The 23,584-nt window shown below is 35.5% G+C and overlaps 1 protein-coding gene across 3 annotated transcripts in view; it reads right to left on the bottom strand.

The window, feature by feature from the left end:
* Window positions 1-23,584, bottom strand: part of FGF12 (fibroblast growth factor 12) — a 633,659-nt gene that overhangs the window by 192,373 nt on the left and 417,702 nt on the right. For all 3 annotated transcript variants that reach the window (XM_011981343.1, XM_011981342.1, XM_011981341.1), the window contains one exon: window positions 1,126-1,229. In XM_011981343.1, coding sequence (XP_011836733.1) covers window positions 1,126-1,229 — 104 coding nt within the window. The remainder of the gene's footprint in view (window positions 1-1,125; window positions 1,230-23,584) is intronic.

Here is a 23,584-nt window from a genome sequence, read left to right as displayed (position 1 = left end):
TTTGAGGCGGCTGCTTCTGTACAGCATGTAAAAACACCATATTTGAGGGTATCAATTTCTGAGCTCCAATATACCAGAGATTTGTTTAATTGAACATTGGAAGAGCCTAATGAAAACTAGTCAATAACGAATTTAGAATCCAGCAGACATATGAGAACTTCCAAAATAACCTTGTGCTATTTACTGAGATCATAGAAAGTAAGGGTGGAAATCTGTAACCATGATTTTCAATGAATTTTTTTCATGAACTACAAATAGCCAACTCTCTTACAGGAAAGCGGAAATACACACACACACACACACACACACACACACACACACACACACACACCATTCAGTGCAGCCACATTCTCTCAACACATAAATAATAATAATAATATAACGTAGCCACTGATACGTAGTTATAATACTGATAACGTAGCCACTGATGCTACCTAATTTTGCCAGTTTGGGATTTGAAAGAAGACATGATACAACATGGTGTCCAACATGCTCATTTGAAAGGTCCAAAATTAAGCCAGCAGAGGAAGATAATTTGCCCAAAGGGATATCAAGATAGTACATGAAATGCAAATAAAACTCAAATATCCTTTCTCATAATCCAGAGCTCTTTCCATAAATTCATATTGCCTTTAAGTTAAAGTTATTCTGAGACTCTGACACAGTAGATAAAACATAGACCTACTAAATACAAACAAAGCCACAATCCATTATAAAAGTTTTTTTCTCCATGGTAGGACAGAGACTATTTCCAGACAAATTGAAGAATTTTCCTTCCTGAGCCGTCCTCTATGCTTAAAGGAGAGATAACAAGAGAAAAGAAAAATGTCTTGCTTTTTGAATTAGACAGAAAGGTAAAATTCCAAAGGGAGAATATTCTGCAGAAATGGAAGCTAGACACAAGGAATTTATATTGCATGGAGAGTAACTGCAATATAGTCATTCAACAAGACGTGGTCCTTAACACTCTAAATTACAAAACCTCAAAATAATCCTGAAAACCGGGATCACAAAATATAAAATGACTTCAACTTCCAATTTTCTTGCCTAACATGATGGTTACTCCATTACCTCTCAGTGGTAGTTCACACACATACACACAAATACACACTACAATGTACTTACTGAACTGTAGAGATAGCCTTCACCATTCATGGCCACATAGAGGCTAGCCTTCACTCCTTGGATGGCCACTACACGCAGGCCCACGGGAATTAGATTGAAGAGAGCTGGGGGGAGAAAAAGAAAGGAGGAAAGGATCAGTGACCTTTTGAATAAATAATCTTTTTTCTTATAATAATTCTTTTGAGAATTAAAACCTATTAATTGAACTTGGTAGAAAAATGGAGAGAGAAAGAAATAAAGAGAGGTCTAAAAATGAGGGAAATTGACTTCTTGACCCTGTGCCAGCATTAATTACCTATGTAACTTCAGGTAAGTTACATAAACTCTGTACAAAGGGGTTGGATTAGAAGGTCTCTAAAGGCCCAACTGGATCTGAGATTTCAGGATTCCTGATCCTTAAAATTACCCTCAAACAGGGTAATATAAGGTAATTTTTTCTAACAAACAAATAATATGAACCGAAAAATTCTCAACAGGAGAAAATGTATCTGTAGTCATAAGAAATAACAAAATATTATCTTTACAACAGTCCAAAGCTTCTTATTTTTAGTCTTTTCCTTGTTGTTCCAAACGTTATATTGAACACAGAAGAAGAATGCAAAAATTACTGACCTATTGGTGATAACATTCAGACAAAACTTTTTTCTTGATATCTCAATTTTTTACATGTAAATAAAGAAAGATAAACAGATGGATAGATGATTGACAGATAGCTTAAGCTATAACGGATATATTTTATATATTTATATCCAGGTGGGAAAAATACATGTATGTGTATATATGTGTATATACACACATATATATATACATATATACACATATATATATACACACACACATATACCCAAAACCATTAAGAATTAATTTGACAAAAGTAATTCAACATCCTAAGATGAAATGGGAACATGCTTGCAGTCTTTACATATTCGAGTTGCTCATCACTCAAAGTACTCAATAGTCTATATGTCCACTTGGAGATGGAATTCATAGATCAGAAAAAAACATACCTAAGAGCACCTTCTATTTTTCTTCCAACAATGTATTTGTGTCCTTGGGAGAACTTCAGTTACTTTTGAGATCACAAAATGAGCATAAACAGAAAGCATTGCCCCCACCCCGAAACAATTCACATTGCATATGGAAGAAAAGCAATCATATACTTAGGTTCTGTAGATGGCAACATGGATATGAATTAAGTATCTCATGGTTGTATGCATAAGAAAATATCTCTGCAGTTCATTTCAGTATCCTGGCTTCATTAGAAGTTCTTATCCACCTTTTCTATTGATAAAATTCCTCTCAGTTCTCGTCTTCTTAGTTTTTAATACAAGATACACATAAATTAACCCGAGGGCTACCGTTATTCAGGGATGCCTCTATTTTTCTGGGCTTCTCTCAACCTACAATAGTAAGCTAAACACACACACTCGCAGACACACACTCTCACAGTATTTGGCTTTCAGTTCAAATGGACAGGTGTAGAGGATCAAGCCTTAGACCACAGGTTTGGTAGAACAGGATTCCATTCTTAGCTGTTGACATCGGATCAGTCTTTTTGCCTCTTTGAACCCATTTCCACATTTGTCATGAAAACTGAGACTAGATAAGAAACTATAAGTAGTTTCTCATAGATTAATTGTTGGCTCAATTTAGATTTGAACTGGTTTTATTTCTTGCTATATTCTTACCAGTGTCCTTGTGTTACTGAAACAACTTAAGAAACACAAGAACTAGACAAAGTCTAGTTGGGGAGAAAAAGCTAAGACATATGGAATAATATGATACAGTGTATAATTTACTTCTATAATTAAATATAATATATGCATTCTATATATATATATTCTCTATATTACAGAAGTTCAGGAAAATGGAAGCTCTGTGTGGCCTGAAGTATTCATGGAATGCCTTACACAGAAAATGGAACCTGAGTTGACACTTAAAGAAGCAGCAGAAGTTGAGAAAGCCAAGAACAGAAAACATTTTAGTGAGGCAGGAAGTTAGGTGGTTTTGCAGAGTAATGTGTGTATGCAGAAAGGGACTGGCAGATTGGAGGATCTGATTTATATTGGGGGGAAATGAGAAAGAACACCACGTAAATAAAATAAGGATAAATAACTGCGAGCCTGTCGCTCTAATCTTAGATATCTAGACTTTACCAAATGGGCAACAAGATGTGTGCCATATGAAAACTAGAGTAAAAACACAGATTATGAGTATGAGATTTGCAGACACACAGTTTCTAAACCCTCCACTAAGTTACATGGCTTTGAGCTATTCATTTAACTTCTCTGCCTTAGTTTTCCTATCTGTAAAATGCACATGATAATCCTTATTGCACAGAGTTGATAGAACCAAATGCATTGTCATGTTTCTGAAAGTGATTCACAGAGACATGTCCTCTCGAAGAGCTATTTGTCATGAACACCTAATTCTTCTGTTTGTCAGGTAAAGTTACCATAAGGCTACTGTAAAAACTGACATATTTCCTCAGTAATACTTTTTAGTTTATATTCAGCAGATTGTTTTAATGCTTTAAAATATAATACTTTATATTTGTGTAACAATTTTCAAAGTGCTGATATGTTCATTAATTATATTTGATCCTCAACCATTAATGCTGTGAAGAATTTAGGACAGAATGATTATCTTAATTTTTAGAAGTACAAAAAGATTTAGAGTTAACCCAGGGGAAAATGCATCTAAACAAAGGCTTTCAGGCTCTCTAATGGGGCTACCTGTTCGAAACATCATATTTCATCTTTTTGTTCTTTCTTTCTTTTTTTTTTTTTTTGACAGAGTCTAGCTCTGTCACTCAGCTGGAGTGCAAGTGATTCTCCTGCCTCAGCCTCCCGAGTAGCTGGTATTACAGGCACCCACCACCACACCCAGCTAATTTTTGTATTTTTTGTAGAGATGGGGTTTCACTGTGTTGGCCAGGCTGGTCTCAAACTCCTGATCTTGTGATCCACCTGTCTCGGCCTCCCCTTTTTGTTCTTTTAATTTCCTCTAATATCTGTTCTTACCTTCTTGCAAATAAACAGATTATTCAGCTACATCTTCTTACATATCCTGCAACCAGATGTAGGATGTAGGTCCTATGAACTCACTACTGGTCAATGAGATGTGAGTCATCACATCATTACAGGCTTGAGGAATCCTTCCTTACAGACAACTTATAGGTGTCCTTTGCACCCCTTCTCAACCTTTGCCTATTGCTGTTTGAATGGAGATATGGTAGCTGGATCATTTGAAACCATAAAAACAAGGACTACTCCCCAGCGGGTGTTGGCAGGTGAGCTGGAAGGAGTTGGGTCCCTGAGAGCTTTGTGGAGCAGTGGCACAAGTCCAACATTCAATTACCCAGGTCTAGCTTTTATGGGAGAAAATAAGTCCTTGTTATTTTACTCTGTGCAATGCAGAGCCAACTCTAATCCTAACTGATAGAGATGCTAATGAAAGCAGAATTCATATGCAAGATATGAACTAGATGCAAGGTACTTCATTTTAAATAAAAGCAGATACTGGAAAATATTAAGTTCACTGACAATTACTGTGAGAAGGAGAAAAGACTTTCCAGGATAAATGCTAGGAACACTGGTTTACATAGCTCACCATAGAAGGAAAAGCAACTATAAAATTTTTCCTACATGAAGAATGACAGCACACTGATAACGCTAGGCAGGGACAAAAACAAGAAACCTGTTTGAAAGTTTTATGTGAACCACAAGATGATAATGGCTTTTAGCTGGTTTGCTTTGTGAGACATACCAAGCCCATTTTTAAAAATCAGTAAATGATTTGAAATGCGACTTTATTGGTAAAAGCTAAACACGGTATCTCTGGAAACGTCCTCATCTGCCTCCTAAAAATCCCAAAAGGCGGCAAATGACTTACTCTTATCCATTAATTATCTTCTGGCTCCAGCTCACAGGAGCCCTTTGCTACTCCTTTCACTACTCCTCAAAGCCACTGTCCTAACTCATAGTAACTGGGCTACTTGACTCCACCCACTCTTTAAGTCCCTTGCATCCTCTTATGCCATTTTCCTGCTTACAACCTGCAGTGATTCCTTTCCTCCCTGTCTCCAGTGTCCTTTACAACCTGGCTCCAACCCACATTTTCAGCTTATCACCTGTCACCCTTTCCATCTGCTGTAACCGGCTTCACAGAGCTTTTTGCCATTTCCTAAGTTCCCCCTCAATCTTTAACTAGGCTGGAGTTTGTCCTCTTTTGTCCTCTATCTCTTTTTGGAAAGCTTATCTTCCCACTTCTAAATTTGGCCAACTCTTTTCATCATTTAAGGCCTACCTTGTTGAACTCCCCCATGAGTCTTGCCCAAAGCCCTTCAGAAATAATACTTCCCTTTTCCAGATGGCTTATTTCTTGTGTATATTTTGGTAATGGTATTTAGAACATGGTTTTAGAGTTCTTTGTTTATATCTCTGTCTCTATCCCTACAATTCAAGATTCTTGAGGGTAGTTGCTGTAATGTCTAGCCCAGTTACAAGTACATAGCTTTATTAAATAAATGCTATTATATGGGTTATGACAAAAACACATTCTTTCCAGGAATGTAGGTTTCCTTGTTACAATGAAAGTTCTTTTTAAGATAAAAATGAAATTAGAAACTTAAAGCATCTCAGCCTGATATTCAAGGTTAATCTACAACATACATTTGTGCTACATGGCACTTTCACTTCAATACTGAGTGCTTCTAGTAATTTGCTCTTCCTCCTCCTACCTTCTAAACTCCATCTTTTTGCTAACTTAGTTCCCTCTGCTTGGAATGTCACTCTCCCTACATCTTCACACTGAAATCCCTGACATACTTGAAATGACACACCAAATGCCAAGTGCTTTCTTTCACTTCTTAGCTGCCCTATTCCTGGATCCAGACTATATTTATCACAATTTATAGTTTTATTCCTCTAAAAAATCTGTTTCCTCTCCCAACCACAACTAGATTGTAAGCTCTCCAAAACAAAACTCACATCGAAACTACACTTGTATAATACGAGGAAAGGAGGACACAGAGAGAGACACAGAAAGAAAACGAGAGAGAGAATACGCAGGGTAGTATATATTCTGTGTATATTAGCAATCCCAGTAAACATCTGTGGACTAAATACTACAATTATATACAAAATAGAGTCCAAGTATTTAATCTGACATTCAAAGACCTTCTTAAACTTGTCCTTTCCAAAAGGGGTATCTTGTTCTAAATCTTTTTGTAAAGTTGACTCTTGTATTTTAAAAACTGAAATAATGGAGCTGGTACTCTTGGCTTCCATAAACCAAGCTCAATCATAAAACCTCATGGAAAAAAAGGTATTGGAAAAGGTAATGAAGGGGAAGTATAGTCTCTTCAACAAATGGTGTTGAGAAAACTGGGTATTCACATATGAAGGAATGAAACTGGGTCCTTATATTATACCATACACAAAATTTGCTCAAAATTGACTAAACAATTAAATGTGAGACCTAAAACTGTAAAACCCATAGAAAAAAAAAAACATAGGGGAAAAAGTTGACATTGGCCTTGGCAAAGATTTATTTCTTGGATATGACATTAAAAGCACAGGCAAATGAAAGCAAAAAAATGGACAAGTGGGATTACATCAAACTAAAAAGTTTCTGCAGGGCCAAGGAAACAATCAACAGAATGCAAAGGCAACCTATGGAATGGGAGAAAATATTTGCAAATTGTATATCTTGTAGGAGTTCAATATCCAGAGTACATAAGAAACTCCTATGACTCAATCGGAAAAACAAAACAAAACAAAATAAAACAAATAAGCCAACTAAAAAATGGACACAGGGCTTGAATGACATTTCTCCAGAACAACATACAAATGGCCAACAGATATATGAAAAGATACTCAACATCACTAATCATCAGATAATGAGCTGTGAACCTAAAATAAACACTTCCAAGTTATAAAATATTAAAGGATCACTTTGATTAATCATGCTACATGAAAGACTGAATTATCTTTATCTCTACAAGAAATGTATAATAAAAAATTGTTGTCATATGGAAAGACATTCAAAAATCATATATCCACAATAATGGGAAGGAAATGCATAGACTTGCTGCTATCAGGCAATTAATTAAAATACTGTATTATTTTCCTGAGTTTTATCATCTTTGATAGTTCCCAGCTTTTCAAAATTTAAACTTTTGTGGTTTATTTTCTCACTGTAAATACTCAATTTTGCATCTAATTTTCATTTAATTATATTTATTTTTTTGAGGGAGAATCCCACGTAAGCTTTAGGACCTACAAAACCTAAGTCATTCTCAGGCTGAAATTTCCGTGGAAGGAGAAGATGAGAGAAAGTAACAAATGAGAAAAGAAAAACTAAAGAGATAATATTCATTGAATGTCTACTTTTTTTTCAGGCATCCTGCTAGGCATCTTGATATGCAAAATGCCATTTTATTATAAACTCAGTATTTGACTACTTGAAGTAGTCAAAGTACTTAAAGTCATTTAACAGTATATAAAAATCCTAACTTCTCTGAGGGGTACAAAGTGAAAAATAATTGAGAAAATGAAAAGTACCATCCTAACCTTTGGGGTAGGACCTTGGCCTTAGTAAGTTGAGCTCGCATACAGCACTTGTAAAAACCTGACTTAGAGGTCATTTATTCTTACCATAAAAATTTATTGAGCACTTACTGTATGCCAAATATCACACTGAAGCTAAAAAAAAAAAAAAAAAGAGTGATGAACATAACAGATGTGGTCTCTAGTGAAAAGACTCTTATTTGTGACTCTTTCTGAGGTTTCCACTATTTTAAGGGCAAGTTGAAGGCACCAGAAACTTTTATTATGAACCCTAATGCCTAGCATGATATCTTGGTTTTAGACGCTGTTATTCAATATTTGCTGAATAAATAAATGAATGACGAGTAGTTTCTCCTTGCTCATGTTTATTCGTAACTTTTCTAGGACACATTTTTATAATTAAGCATGTAAGAAAAAATTGAAGATAATATGTATTACACATACACTAAAGGAAAGCCAAAAAACCTACATGGTACAAAGTCTGAAATGGCAGAATCATGGGACGCATGGGCCTGGTGATTCCCAGCTTTTCAAAATTTAAACTTTTGTGGTTTATTTTCTCACTGTAAATACTCAATTTTGCATCTAATTTTCATTTAATTATATTTATTTTTTTGAGGGAGAATCCCACGTAAGCTTTAGGACCTACAAAACCTAAGTCATTCTCAGGCTGAAATTTCAGTGGAAGGAGAAGATGAGAGAAAGTAACAAATGAGAAAAGAAAAACTAAAGAGATAATATTCATTGAATGTCTACTTTTTTTTTCAGGCATCCTGCTAGGCATCTTGATATGCAAAATGCCATTTTATTATAAACTCAGTATTTGACTACTTGAAGTAGTCAAAGTACTTAAAGTCATTTAACAGTATATAAAAATCCTAACTTCTCTGAGGGGTACAAAGTGAAAAATAATTGAGAAAATGAAAAGTACCATCCTAACCTTTGGGGTAGGACCTTGGCCTTAGTAAGTTGAGCTCGCATACAGCACTTGTAAAAACCTGACTTAGAGGTCATTTATTCTTACCATAAAAATTTATTGAGCACTTACTGTATGCCAAATATCACACTGAAGCTAAAAAAAAAAAAAAAAGAGTGATGAACATAACAGATGTGGTCTCTAGTGAAAAGACTCTTATTTGTGACTCTTTCTGAGGTTTCCACTATTTTAAGGGCAAGTTGAAGGCACCAGAAACTTTTATTATGAACCCTAATGCCTAGCATGATATCTTGGTTTTAGACGCTGTTATTCAATATTTGCTGAATAAATAAATGAATGACGAGTAGTTTCTCCTTGCTCATGTTTATTCGTAACTTTTCTAGGACACATTTTTATAATTAAGCATGTAAGAAAAAATTGAAGATAATATGTATTACACATACACTAAAGGAAAGCCAAAAAACCTACATGGTACAAAGTCTGAAATGGCAGAATCATGGGACGCATGGGCCTGGTGAGGATAGGAGTACATGTGTGTGTAGAGTGATGCAAGGTTGGAGGGAGTTAAGAGGAAGGAAGGAGTTTGGGGAATCTGTTACAATTGAGATATTAAACACCTTGTCAGCAAGGCGTGGTGGCTCATGCCTGTAATCTCAGCACTTTGGGAGGCTAAGGCAGGAGGATCACTTGAGCCCAGGAGTTTGAGACTAGCCTGAGAAACACAGGGAGACTCCATCTCTGTAAAAACAAAAATAAAAATAAAAAAATGTAGTCAGGTATGTGTGTGTGGTCCCAGCTACTTGGGAGGCTGAGGTCGGAGGGTTGCCTGCACCTGGGAAGTCAAGGTTGCAGTAAGCCATGACTGCACCACTCCACTCCTGCCTGGGTAACAGGGCAAGGCTCTGTCTCAACAAAATAAAATAAAAAATAAACATCCTGTCCAATGATATCGGACCAAAAAATGTACGTTGTAAAAGTGTTATGTTTTACTCAGCTTAATTTCTACCTGTACATTATCCACACCATATTATTCCAGTAAGAAAAAGGTAACAATCCAAAACACATAGGAAGACAATGTGACAACCAATAAGTTGCAAAGAAAGAGAAGAAGAGGAAGAGAGGGAGAGAGGGAGGAAGAAAGGAGGGAAGGAAGGAGAAAAAAGGCTCATGACAAATTGTCTTTGGAACCCGTAAATCCAGTATCTTTCCGAGCAACTTCTAAGGACAGACTTGTTATTGCTTGTGACGAAGAAAGGTATAAAAGGGTACAGTCGTATTTAGAAATTCTAGGTCTATTTTGTCAAATGGCCAATAAAAAAGATTCAGCCTATGACCCATTAAAAACCCAAGGGAAACATTCTGAGAGAGAATGGAGATATTAGGGTTTATAATCTGTGCATTTTCAACGTTAGATTTCATTGAAAATTCAGTATCGTTTCCAACATCTCAAAATGTTCTCCATCAAGATATTTTATTAGAGTGTGAATACGATCATATCCTACAAAATCTTAAATTATAAGTTAAGTTAGTACCAGGTTATTTTCTCTTACAATAAATCCTACAGTCTCTCACAATAACATCTGTAATTATAATATTTATAATATCTGCAGGCCACTCAATTGGTTCTTCCTTAGTTATGAAATCAATATTTACTTCTGTTATTTATAATTTACTTAAGTCAATTATTCGCCCTCCCCATTCTCAATAGGAAAATTCTATTATTGACTATCCAGCAAAATAGTGAGCTCTTAAATCTTCCAATACAAAAGTGGTTAAATTATGGTACAATGGAATGTTCACCCAGGCAAATTAATTATTCATTCCTTTACCCTAATTCCACAGCATTCCATACACAGCACTTATCACAGTGCTTATTCATATTTATATGTTTGTCTGAGTTTCCCTGAAAACTAGGGATTCTTAGAGTATAAAATATGTATTTGTTTTTGTTTTGCATCCAGATTGCATTTCAAAATAAAGCCTAAACAATTGTTGTTACTGAATTTAACTCTCTAAAACAGCATCTCTTACAGAAATTAAAGGAAAGATGTAACTTGCCCTATTCTTTTAGCTTTTAAGTCAAGGGAATAAGACTCAGATGAGGACTGAACATAGCTATGTAGAGGACATAGCTGTGGGTCATGAGCCCTAGTTCTAAAATTTAACAGTTTTGTGGTCTTGGTGACTCCAAGTAATTTAATGAGGTTGCAATTTTTTGAATTTCTGCAATCAGACCTTGGCAATGACTTTGAGCAGTAGGATATAAATAACTCCCACATGCTTAGTGTTCCAATAATGGAACACTAGGCATAAATGAGTTAACCACTTTGAACATTTCTTGGCTCTGAATGTTTCACTGGATTGTTATGAAGATCAGTGAGATAATAAAAACAAACCACTTTTTAAACCATAAAGGATACAATGCATCACTATCAGTGTTGCCAGTGGTTTTGTTCCCATTGTTGTTTTCATATCTCCACATCTGGAGTTTTCATAGTAGGAGGAACATGGCTGGGTGATCATTATTCCATATTTCAACTTAAATTTCTTAAAATGTTATGGGAGAAAAAAAAGAACGTATTTCATCTTCTATTATTGAAGCTCCTGTAAGCAAAACAACTACGTAGTTAAAATAAAACACTGTTAAGAATGTAAACATCAACATACTTCAAGCTATATTGGTTCACTGCTTTAAGTATGATGCCTTATTTTATAAACAATTGGCCAAATAGTCCAACTGACTGATTTACTTTCCCACTGAATTTATTGACTTACCGAGCTGACTAGTGGTTTGGGACTTCAGAGACTAAAATTTTTCTTCTAAGCACTGGCTGACGGTATACGCTGTGGGTTTTCAGCATAATAAAAATGAGCAGCATTGTGATCCCTTTCTTTGATAAACGGTAGTAGAAATGTTTGCCTTAGTTCTGGTAGAAGTCCTGTCATTGGCTTTTAATCCTGATAATATAATATAACCTTTCCTACCATAGTTCAAAAATGTTCAAAAATTTGCATAATTAACAAGTCAATTCAACGTGATTCTTTTTTCATTAAGATGAAAAATGAGGCACATCACTATCGATAATGAAAGCAAATGCCTGTCATTACTCATTCTCCGGAGCCCTTTGTCTTACACAGACTTGTCTCGGAGCCCGTCTGAAGAATTCAGTGAACAGCACAGGTGATGGTCCATAAGATCAATGGGCAGAAACATCTTCCGAGAAATCTTTGCATGTTTTGAAGCTTTTAGATTTGCATCCTCTATAAACCTTTCATCAAACACTATGTTGCCAAAATCAATACTATGGCCTATTAGGTTTATTCATTAATTCATCACATATATTCCAGACATTGTGCCAGGCACTTGCAACACAGTGGTAGAAAAGACAGAGATGGTACCTGCCATCATGGTAGTTAAAGTCTAAAATAGATAAAAGTAACCACATGTGTACTATGTATCCGTCTTTACAGACCAGGAAACTGGGACTCAGAGGTATTGTTTTCCCAGGGTTATAAAGTCAGCTAGTGAAAAAGTTAAGCTGTGAACCTAGATTCTGGGGGCTACGAAGCTATAAAATATTATTGCTCTTAAGATATAAAATAAAATTCTAATGATAACAATTCAAGTAGTTGTGAAGAAAGTGGGAAAAACAGACTATAATAAGAAAATGTGAAAACCTGACAAGTAATTTTTTAGCCAAGTAGAACCATTCTACTCAAAAGGTACGAAATCTTTAGTATTTCTTAGATAAAATTACACACAGGCAATAGAAGCACACTTATTTGAGTTGATTTAGATACGCTCAAACAAAGCTTTGTACTTTGTTATCATTCATACCTAAATAAGAAAATATGACTGCCTAATTCCAAAAATATTAAGTGGATCTATAGAAATAAACATAATGTGGAAAGATTTTTTTTGGAAATTAAGGGATAAAAAAGGACTTGAAAAATAAAATGATTTTGTCCTTACTATTCTCTACTTCAAAATCTCTCATTCAACCCATGTCTACTATAATCTCCAGTCAGAAAATTTTTCTAAAGTATTGCATTTCAGTCACTGCTCAATAACTTGCATTGGTTCCCCATTTCTTACAATATAAAGCCTACACTCCCCTAAGTGTCAGTTAAGACACTCTAAAATACGACCCCATGATACTTCCAAATAATCTCTTTGCTTCATGCAAGCTAGTGGGTTAATTTTTCCCTAACATGGTGGGAGCTTTCTCCACTTCCTAATTTTGTGCCTCCTTAACTGAAATACAACTGTCCTAATCTTAATTTATTTATTTTGTTCCCATTCTTCAAGAATTGGGTTAAACCCAAACTTGTTGATTACTATGGCTTTTGAGGATCTGTTAGATCTCTGAAATCTGGTTATTCTTCTAATCACTTAGTAGTACCAGTGACACTTTTTGTTTTACATTAAGATGTAAAACCTTTTATCCTCTGGGAACAGCTAGCAGGCAGGAACTGTATCAGATTCATTTTTGTAACCCAGTAACTAGGACGCAGTTGGCCATCAATATGTTGCTATTAATGAAAATAAAGCATGCATATGGCAGGCATATGTGAAAACTCAATCATTTGGTTGTAACTGCCCGAAACAATGTCTTAAGGAGACAATTGAAGCCAGGCAACAATGAATGTTGTGAGAATTTAGTGATGTCTGCAGCGAACACAGGCGGGGGTACTTGAGCCATTGATTTGTCATCTCCCACTTGAGGGCCTCCTTTTATAATAAAATAGCATGAAACATTCCATAAAAGAACAGCAATGATTTGCACTGTACTTTAAAATCAATATCTTACTGTATAACTTTGACTCAAAGTTATAATAACACAAATTTGGAATGCAAACTTTAAAAATTGAAGGAAAAAACCAACTCTCCAGGAGTAATTTAGCTGAATGGTTCACAGACTTTGCTGCATATTAAAACCTTCTAAAAAGCTTGAAAATGTTGATGTCCAGACTACTCTCATAATAATTAAATAAAAATGCCTGGAATTGAAGACAAGTATTTTTTAACTCTTCAGATTGTTCCAGTATGCTTCATCATTGAAAACAATTTCAATTTAACAATTTGAAAGCAAGTTCAATAACCTGGGATAGTTCTAGCAAGCTCACGTGCTATACTGATTCTTCCCAAACCTTACCAATCAGTGAACCAAACCTTGCTGCTGAAAGTGTGAACGGCATCACCATTGTCTGCAGCTTGTTGGAAAGGCAGAATCTCAGGCTGTATCCAAGAATTATTGAATCAAAATTTGCATTTTAACACAATTACAATGCATTTAAAGTTTGAGAAGTGCTGTGTGCTTGGTTCTCAAAGTGTGGGTCCTCATCCAGACATACTGATTCAAAAAACCAAGATTTGGGAGCCATTGTTGAGAACATGGATCTATGAGGCGCGGCTGCTGTCTTCCTTCACGTCTCGGTAGCACTTTTCCGCCCAGATCATCAGTAGTGTCAAAGACTGGGAAGAGACCATATGTAACTGTACATTCCAACCCCTTCAGAGGGAACCTCCAAGTGCCCTGGATGTTCATCTTATCTAAATTAGACGTCGATCAATTCTCCCAAAGAAACGAAGGTTGGTCCAGGGCCTAAAAGAGTGCTGAAACTACAGATGTGGTTCAAAAATGGCTTCTCACCCAGTTTGTCAAAGCTCAAGTCCTTCATTTTTCCTGAAATTGCTCTTGATCAGTCTTCAGTCAGCATTGATGTCTCCTGTTAAGACTTTCCAGGCCACTTCCTTCCATAAGGGTACCTTTTGATATTATTAACTTAAATCTCCTACATATTATTCCCATTTTGTGGATGAAGAACTCTGGTTTCAAAGTGTTAAACTAATTGCCCAAGTTTATCCAGCTGGCAGGTGGAGATACCCATAAGAATATCCATGACTGTCTGTCCCTAAAATCAAATGGACTATTTATAACACTATCCTGCTTCCTCAAGTATGGGAAACATTCTGGTGCATACTACAGAAACAATAAAAGTGATGTTTTCTGCTCATACCTCAGTAGGAAGGAGCAAGGAGTTCTCTTTAGGATATTTGTAAAAATTCAATTGTAATACTGTGGAGTGGGCTTAATGATGCTGTACAGACATAGTTGGACATAGGCATGTGTTCCACATTCGGTCTCAATGTCAAGGGAAGCAGATGTACCAAGTACGACCTCACTAGATCTTGGCTGGATGCCTGTTCAGTACCACTCTATCTAGGCTGCTGAATAATACATGAAAATATATATCCACATAAAGACACACACATCCTACACACCTCAAACTTCTCAAATCAGATACATGAAATAGGCAACCGAGTTATTTAAAATCTTTAAAATTATTGTACAATGGTTTACTATCTCTAAAAGTTATAATTTATATTTTAAATACATCAAACATATTGAAAAATCCTTGCAAGTTCACTGTTTAGCCTGTCTAAAGTAAACTACCATAATGTTTTAGAACTAAACCACGTTGCCTTCTTAATGCCTTTTAAAAGTGCTGTCAGAAGAATGCAGAGGTATGAGTTAAGAGATTATTATGCACTGGGAAATATTAACCAGGAAAAATAAATTCGAGATACAGTGTAAACTGGGTAAAGGTATTAACATTGGAACTAACCTTGCTGAACTCAAATCCTGGGTCTATTGTTTAATACCTGTATGGCCATGGACTAATTATTTAACCTTCCTGTGCCTCAGTTCACTCATCTTCAAAATAGAAATGATTATAGTACCTTTTATAGGGTTATTACAAGACTTAACTGAGTACAATTTTGAAATTTTTCATACCTGTACTAGACATTTAGAAAGTGTTGAGCAAACAGTTATTATTATCTGATATGTCCCCAAGTCATAGATTAAGAAGTAATGATTAACACATAGATGACCATTTTATTTTCCAAATCTTTCATTCCAAATATGTAGTTCTTCTTTATCCTTCATGGTAGTATGCCCTGGAAAATGCTAATCCATATGAGTATACATTTATAATTTATACCTTATTTAGTCAGTGGCTAAAAGTAGTGCTTAATCAAACCAGAGACATATAGGAAACTCTGCCGCAATTCATGAAGAATATGGACAAATCTATATAACCTTGCAATCAGTAACTTATGTTGAAGATGGAGCACAGGATACGGATATAGTAGAACTGAATTCTACTCACTCTACTTGAGCTGAGAGCAAATCAACTCTCACTTCAGAGCCTCAAAGTAAAGTAATGAATTTCAGGAATTTTAAAGTAATCTCTAATTCTCACTCATCAAAACTTTAATACCCTTTTCCACTACTTCAAGAAACACTTTCTTTTTAGTTTCTTATTCTTAAAACACCTGAGTGTGTATTTTCTTTTTCCTGCAACATATGCTTAAATTTATACTGCTGCCCTTAGATGAATAATAAAAAAATGACTCTCTCTCTTATGGGCAAATATACCATTTACATATTTTAAGAAAATGATGTCTCTATAATTATCAACATGAATATATATGTATATATATTCATGTAACACTTTGAGAATATATGTAACACTGTGAAAGTGTCTTCTTTTACTACTATTGCTATAGAATTCACTTTTCCAAACTAAGCATACTCAATATTCTTCCTATTTTCATAATAGAAAATAATTTCCTTATTCATCCTTTGAATTCTCTTAAATTATCTGTCATTCTCAAAACAGGATGCAGGCATGATCCAATTAGCATTCATTTTTCAAGCTGGGCATTGTCACACAAAGTCATATTCATTTTTGATGGGGTTGTTCTGTGAATTCACTTTCATTCATTTATTCAACAAATACTGAATACCTAATATGTGCCAGGTATTCTTTTAGGTGCTGGAGACATAACAGCACAAAATGCAAAGCTCATTGCCCTCATGAAGATTACATTCTAATTAAGTCTTTCAGTTTCAATGGTATAATGATTATACTATTGCTACTATCTATGAACTTATCCATATCCATTATCAAGGCCTTACTCATTATTAAGAACTTATTACAGGCCAACACAGAGATTAAAGCAGGCATCGTCAATGCCCTTAAGCAGTTCATAACCAAAAAGAAGTCAGCCAGTCATATACACAATAAATACATACAGATGAAACAGCATAAAATCATGAGATGTACAGTTTGTTCAGAGAAAAAGTAGAATGTACGGTTAAATCAGAAATAGGTTTCAAAGACAAAAGGCTTTTAGAGGATGGCATAATTAGTGGAAGAAATAACATAAGCAAGTATACGATAGAATGAAAAAAATGTATGGTATATATAAGTAATACTTTAGTAGTAAGAAGACATAATAAAACAAGTAGGTATATTAGATAGTGGTAAGGGTTCTAAAGATGAAAACAAAATTCAAGTAGCCAAAGGAGACTGAAATATTGAGGACAGGGACTGAGATGTATGTAGATTAACCAGAAAAGATCTTTTCGAGAAAAGGCTTCTCTTTTGAGTGGGGTATGAAGACTATGAGGGATTAAGCTATTTAAATATTTGGAAGGACATTCCAGAAAGAGGGGAATAGCTGGTCCCAATGCCTTCAGGCAAGAACAAGGTTGGCGGGTTTGAGGAACAGCAAGAAGGCCAGTGGAAAGAAAGAGGAGAGATAATATTGGAGGAGGGATGAAGGAGGCAATGGTTGAGATTATATAAAATGCTATTGGTCATAGGAAAAAGGTCTTGGCTTTAACGCCAAATGATATGCGATGAAAGGGATTGAGCAAAGAAGTGAGTTTATTTCATTTTATCTTTTAACTGCGTCACTCTGGCTGCTGTATAGAAAATAGGCTGGCAGCGGGAAGCTTGAAGTAAAGAGACCAGTTAGAGAGCTATTGCAAGAGTCCATACAAAGAGGATAGTAGCTTGGACTAGGGAGTGGCAATAGGGGTATTGAGAATTGCTTGAAATCTGTGTACATATACACTGACAGTAGTGGTGAATTCACTACTGTGTTCCAATTCAATGCAAAAACGATTGTACTATTCGCTCTTACAGTTTCGCCTTCTTTTGTAATGTTTTTAAAATAAAACGTTTCCCATTTTTCAAAGGTGAAAACAAAAATCAGTGTCAACTTAAGGCTTGAAAAATTTCAGATCTATCAGAGATATTGGATATTATCTTTTCTAAACACCTCATTTTACAGACTAGAAAACAAAGGATTCATTCCTCAGAGGAGCAATGATGGGGGGAAGTAAACCAAGGAACAGAAAGTTTGTGGGACTTAAATAAGTTCACTCAGCTATTTAGAGAAAGAACCTGGACTGGAAACCAGGCTGTCTGACTCACAGCCCAAGCTACTTTGTCTTAAAATTGGTGATATTTAAGGGGGTTGTACTGTTCCTTTAAAGTTGTGTTCTGTTATTTTGATTTAACAAACATTGAGTGAAAGCCACAGGCATCTCAAACTGAAAAGTCTTCAGGGCCTAGGCAGGTAGGAAGAAAATGTGGAAAAAACAGTAGATGCATCTGTTGCTTACATACAATCATTCCTGCTTCCCAGGCGTGCCAGCTAAACGAAACACATTTGCAGCTCTTCAGGTTTTGGAAAATCTCCATTGCTTGGCTAGGCAGAAGGGCAAATAAGGAAGTCATACTCTAATAGGGAAAACACAAAAGCAGATAAGGAATTGCAGTATATAATGTGACTTGTGCAGCTGTAAACATGCATAAGCCTCAAATACAGTAGAGTGCAGTGAGTGAGCGTGGGGTTTTGTATGGGGTGACAGCTGAGACGAGATGGCTAAAGAAGATCTCACATGGACGAAAGAAACAGGAGTTGAGGAGGGTTCTGAAGGGTGAGAGTGGCTTGCCTTGTGGATAAGATTGGCAAAGACCTCACAAGCCAAAGAAATTTGCATATGCAAAAGCTCCAAGACATACAAATCTGTGATACAGGCTTACCTATTTCACTACATATTTTTCATCTTTTTTTCTTTTTTTTTGTAATTCTCCAAACTTATATTTGATCATATATCTGTCCAGAATTGAGCTTTGACTCTCTTCAAGTAATTAATGAAAATATAACAGATTTCACACATGTTTAAGATGGTAGAAAGTTTGAATTTCAGTGCCTACAGACCTCTGCTTTCCCTATTATATTAGAAGTCAGATCCCCATAGAAATAGGCTTCACAGTCCCAGAACAGAGATTGCCTTCATTAGCAAATGTGAGTACTTCAAATCCTGGGGGTAGGGGAAAGATGCCAGTTGTACTTGCTGCAGTGCATCAGAATAATCTGGACGGCTTGTCAAAACACAGATTGCTGGGCCCCAGCCTCACAGTTTCTGATTCAGCATGTCTGAAGTGATGCTGGAAAATGTGTATTTCTAACAAGTTCCCAGATACATAGACGCTGCTGGTCTAGGGACTAGACATTTTATGAATCACTGACTTACTCTTCAATACCCACCAGTGTAAACACCTTCAAATTCTTCCATATAACAATAGCTGCCACTGCTAAGAATTGTATTTCTGTTAAAATGGTCACTGTGCATGAGCTCCTTGCAAATAAAGGGTCTCTCATCCCTACTGATGAAAATAATGACAGCAGATGACATTTATTAAGAATTACTGTGTTCTAGGTACAGCTTAAAGCACTTTTAAGGAATCAAACCATTTAATCTACACAGCAGCCCTATGATCTAAATATTATTATTATTGTCATTTAACAAATGAGGAAATTTAACACAGAGAGGGGTTAAATAACTAATTCAAAGGCAAAGAATCTCAAGTCAGATTACTGGGACCCAAATTCTGGTTCTAGCATTTATGTGTTCAACTCTCTAGATCTGTAAACACACTTTGAGACTGTCACACAGGGGTTTGCAAACTGATGACTTCCTGCCTGCTGGTAACATATCTTTCCGAACAAAGGGTATTTAGGGAAACGGAAGTTGTCAATCAGCTTTTCTGAACATACCTTTACTTCTATATCAGAAGTAAATAAAAGACTATCAAAATCTTAGCGATTCTTGGCTCCTCTAATTTTGTACTATCTGAATTTGTATAAATCAGAGAAAGTTTATGTGACTTGCTCAAGGCCAAAGCACCAGTCATCACACAGAGCCAAAAACAGATCAAAGACAACCTCAGTCATCAGCTCTTTCTAAGAATACATTTGGTTAAGCAGCTCCAATAAGATTTTTAACTACTATGGATTCTGTCTAGAAATACGCCCATAAAAAGTCACAGAGTAAATAGGAAAGAATATAATTTCAAATGACTCGTGTTTTGCTTTACTGACTGGAAAGATACATGGGAGTAGAAGTCTTATGATCAAAAATATACATAAGATCAAGAAGGAAGTGAGGAGTTGAGGCCAAAAAGTCTGCAGGAGTTATCCCCTTATGATTTTATGTAAGGGGATAAGTCATTCAAGAAAATAATTAGTGTTTGCTCAAATTTTCCACAAATATTATTTGGAGGCACTATCTTTAAAATTAAAACATAGTCAATGAAAACAAATTTCTAACAAATTTAGAACATCTGTTTAATTTTTTGTAGTACCTGCATGCCCTTGTAATAACAAATACAAGATTTCCTTCATAATTTTCCTCAACTAACCATGTGGATCATACTTCTGTTGATAATTTAGCAATAAAAGCTTCTGCTGACTTTGGCTGTGTCTATATACTTGTGACTGGTGGTATCAAAACATCATATGTTTGGTATTGTATAGAAAACATAACTGAATGACTAAACTTTTACATTTCCAATTGGTTTTCTGAAAATCAGACACAGAACATTTTGAAATGTTTGTTGATGCTAAACTCAGTGAATTTAATACATTCATAAAATCTAAAGAAAGTATATTTATATTCATAATTGATAAGAACATAAAGTATTAGAAGTCTAGACTGAGAGAATCTTAATAATTTCCAGATTAACTAAATAGCAAATATAAGAAAAGAAAGAATACATTAGTAAAAACAGAACACAGGAGACTTTTTAAATAATTTTGGATAAATAAAGACTTTTTAAATTGGAAAGAAAAGCTGAAGGCAGAAAAACACATTTAAAATAAAACAAAAAAGAATAAAGCATGGCAAAAAAAAAATCAAAGGCAACAGAATTAGCAAAAAAAAAAAAATGGTAAATCACAACAAAAAACTGATTTTTTAAATACAGATTTCCTAAAAATAAAAAAGGACATTTCATAGAATCAGATATCGACAGACAGTTCATAGAAAAGGAAGTACAGATCACCCTTAAACAAGTGTTCAACCTAACTCATAATTTGAAAAAAATTAAAATTTATTTTAAGGTAACAAAGAACCAAGTTTTGTGTTTGTTTGTTTTTGGTTTTCAAGACAGAGTCTCGCTGTGTCACTCAGGCTGGAATACAGTGGGAAGATCTCTGCTCTCTGCAACCTCCGCCTATCTGGTTCAAGCAATTCTCATGCCTCAGCCTTCCGAGTAGCTGGAATTACGGGCATGCACCACCATGCCTGGCTAATTTTTCTTGTATTTTTAGTAGAGACAAGTTTTCACCATGTTGGCCATGGCTGGTCTAGAACTCCCAATGTCTGGTGACCCACCCACCTCTGCCTCCCAAAGTGCTGGGATTACAGGTGTCAGCCACTGCGACCAGCTAGAACCAAAAGTTTGATAACACATTTTGTTGACTAGATGATAAGGAAACAGACAATTTTAGAGTAAATTTGTACAATGGAAAGCAATTAGGTGATACCTTTCAAAATGAAGAAAGCACATACCCTTGACCCAGCAATTCTACTTCTAAGTAACCATCCTATAAATACATTTGTATATATTAAAAATGATTTATATAGGAGGATTTTCCTATGCGATTGTTTGTATTAGCAAAATGCCTAATAGGAAATTAACTATTTAAATTACCCATTTAAATATGTATTAATATGAAAAAATCTTGCAGATATACATTTTAAGTTAAAAGAAGGTACTGATCGATAGATCAATATAGTAGATAGATATAGACAGATGGCTGGATGGATAGTTATTGTACATGCTGATAAGTGCATAGACTATATCAGGAAAATACCAAGAATGTGCCTAGGCGGCAATGGAGGGGTGTGAATGAAAATTGCTTTAGACTGCATCAATGACTTCCAGTGAATATCATAAACACACTCATAGTTGAACAAAGTTTGTTTTAATAATGCTCAGCAAGGAGGAAAAACACACACCAGAGCAGAACTGGGGTGTCTTGGGAAGAGGATTTAAGAAAAGATTTACAGGATTTGGGTGTGTAGCAAGTGGTTTTAAGGAGGGCTCAAAGAAATGAGAATCTGTCCCAGATTGGATTCTCTAAGGATGTGGGTGTAATTCTATGGCTACTATCTTAGTAATTCTTTTCTAGACGGCAGGAACAGAGCAAGGTTAAAGCTGTGTTTGGTAAACAAGCAGCAGCCACTCACATAATCCAGGACAGAGACATATTTAGTCATTTTGTAGTTTAGGAAACATTTTTGTTTCTGTCGTGTTCAGACATGATTACAGGGTCTTTCTTTAATCTTGACCCTTCATGTCTCAGTGGCTTTGTCTAATTTCAAATGTTGTGAAATTGTCTATATTCAACAGAAGGAGACCAAGTCTTCTTGGGAGTGCCAAGCCACCTTCTGGCTGTCAGGGACTGTGTTGCTATTTCTCAACTACACACCCTTTTGTGCCTTTACAGTTTGGTACCATACACTTATCTTACCTATTCAAAATAAGTTTTCAAAGAATATCAGGACTAAAGGAGACCTTAAAAGTCACTGAGTTCTGAAACCATGCCCTTCTACCACCACTCTGCTTCCTCCTCCCACACCAAGGGGGTTTTCTTGTAAACCTCTCCCTTTGCCTCAAGTGCCAGGACAGCATCTGCTTGAATATCTCCAGTCTCACCATTGTACTAACTTGTCAGGCAGCCCATCCCATAGTCAAATGGCTCTTAAAATTTTATTGTTCAGAGGTAAAGAGAACAGTATCTTTGGTTATAATATCTTCATTGCTTTCTCCCTAGCATTTCTGACCTCTTCAAATGTGTCTTGTCTTACGGTAACTCAGGAAACAAAATAATTAGCTTTTTAATTTTATGTAAAATATTCCTATTAATACCCTCCAAACTGCCATTGTCTTTTTTGTTCCAGTGTTCCAACAGAGTTTTGTATTTTTTATCATTACATTTGCAGAGATTCTTATCTGTTACTGCCGACAAATCCATTTGTGTTTTGTACTCAATTACATATAATTAGTCTTTTCTTCATGAACAAAAGAACAGGTGTCTTTATCCATTCTGTGCAAGATGCTATGGTAAGGTTGGTTAGACCTAATGATGTCTAGTGAACCAAACAACACATTTCTGACAGATGCTCATAGTAACAAGATTCTTTTTTCAAACAATCAACTGCTTCTACTCCTACACACACAAAGTAGAGGAAGAAAAGACATTTTAACAACTTAGAAGCTTATAATTTTTCTATAAAAGAAATGAGTAGAATTTAAATTCTTCTTTGATATTTTTACTTCTAATCCCCACTCAGACAAAGTATATGTAAAATTATTTATTTTTATTTGATATTCTTCATTAAAATAAGCGGGGAGAGGGTCAGAAGAAAGCACATTAGTTGAAAAACTGATAACATTTTAATAAAAGCTATAGCTCTCTGTAAATAATATTCACAAGTGTTAATTTTCTGACGTTGATCATTATGTTGTTATGTAAAATGATACCATTAGGAGAAGCTGGATAAAATGTATAAAGGAATTCACTTTTATTACTTTGTAATTTTTCTGAAATCTTAAATGATTTTTTAAGTTAAAAAAATATGTGGGGCTGGTCGCAGTGACCCACGCCTGTAATTCCAGCACTTTGGGAGGACAAGGCAGGTGGATCACGAGGTCAGGAGATCGAGACCATCCTGGCCAACATGGTGAAACCCCGTCTCTACTAAAAATACAAAAATTAGCTGGGCGTGGTGGC

This window comes from Mandrillus leucophaeus, unplaced genomic scaffold (assembly GCF_000951045.1).
Source record: "Mandrillus leucophaeus isolate KB7577 unplaced genomic scaffold, Mleu.le_1.0 Scaffold224, whole genome shotgun sequence".
Classification (NCBI taxonomy): Eukaryota; Metazoa; Chordata; class Mammalia; order Primates; family Cercopithecidae; genus Mandrillus; species Mandrillus leucophaeus.
Note: the sequence above shows the minus strand (reverse complement) of the source record. Positions and strands in the feature narration are given on the sequence as shown.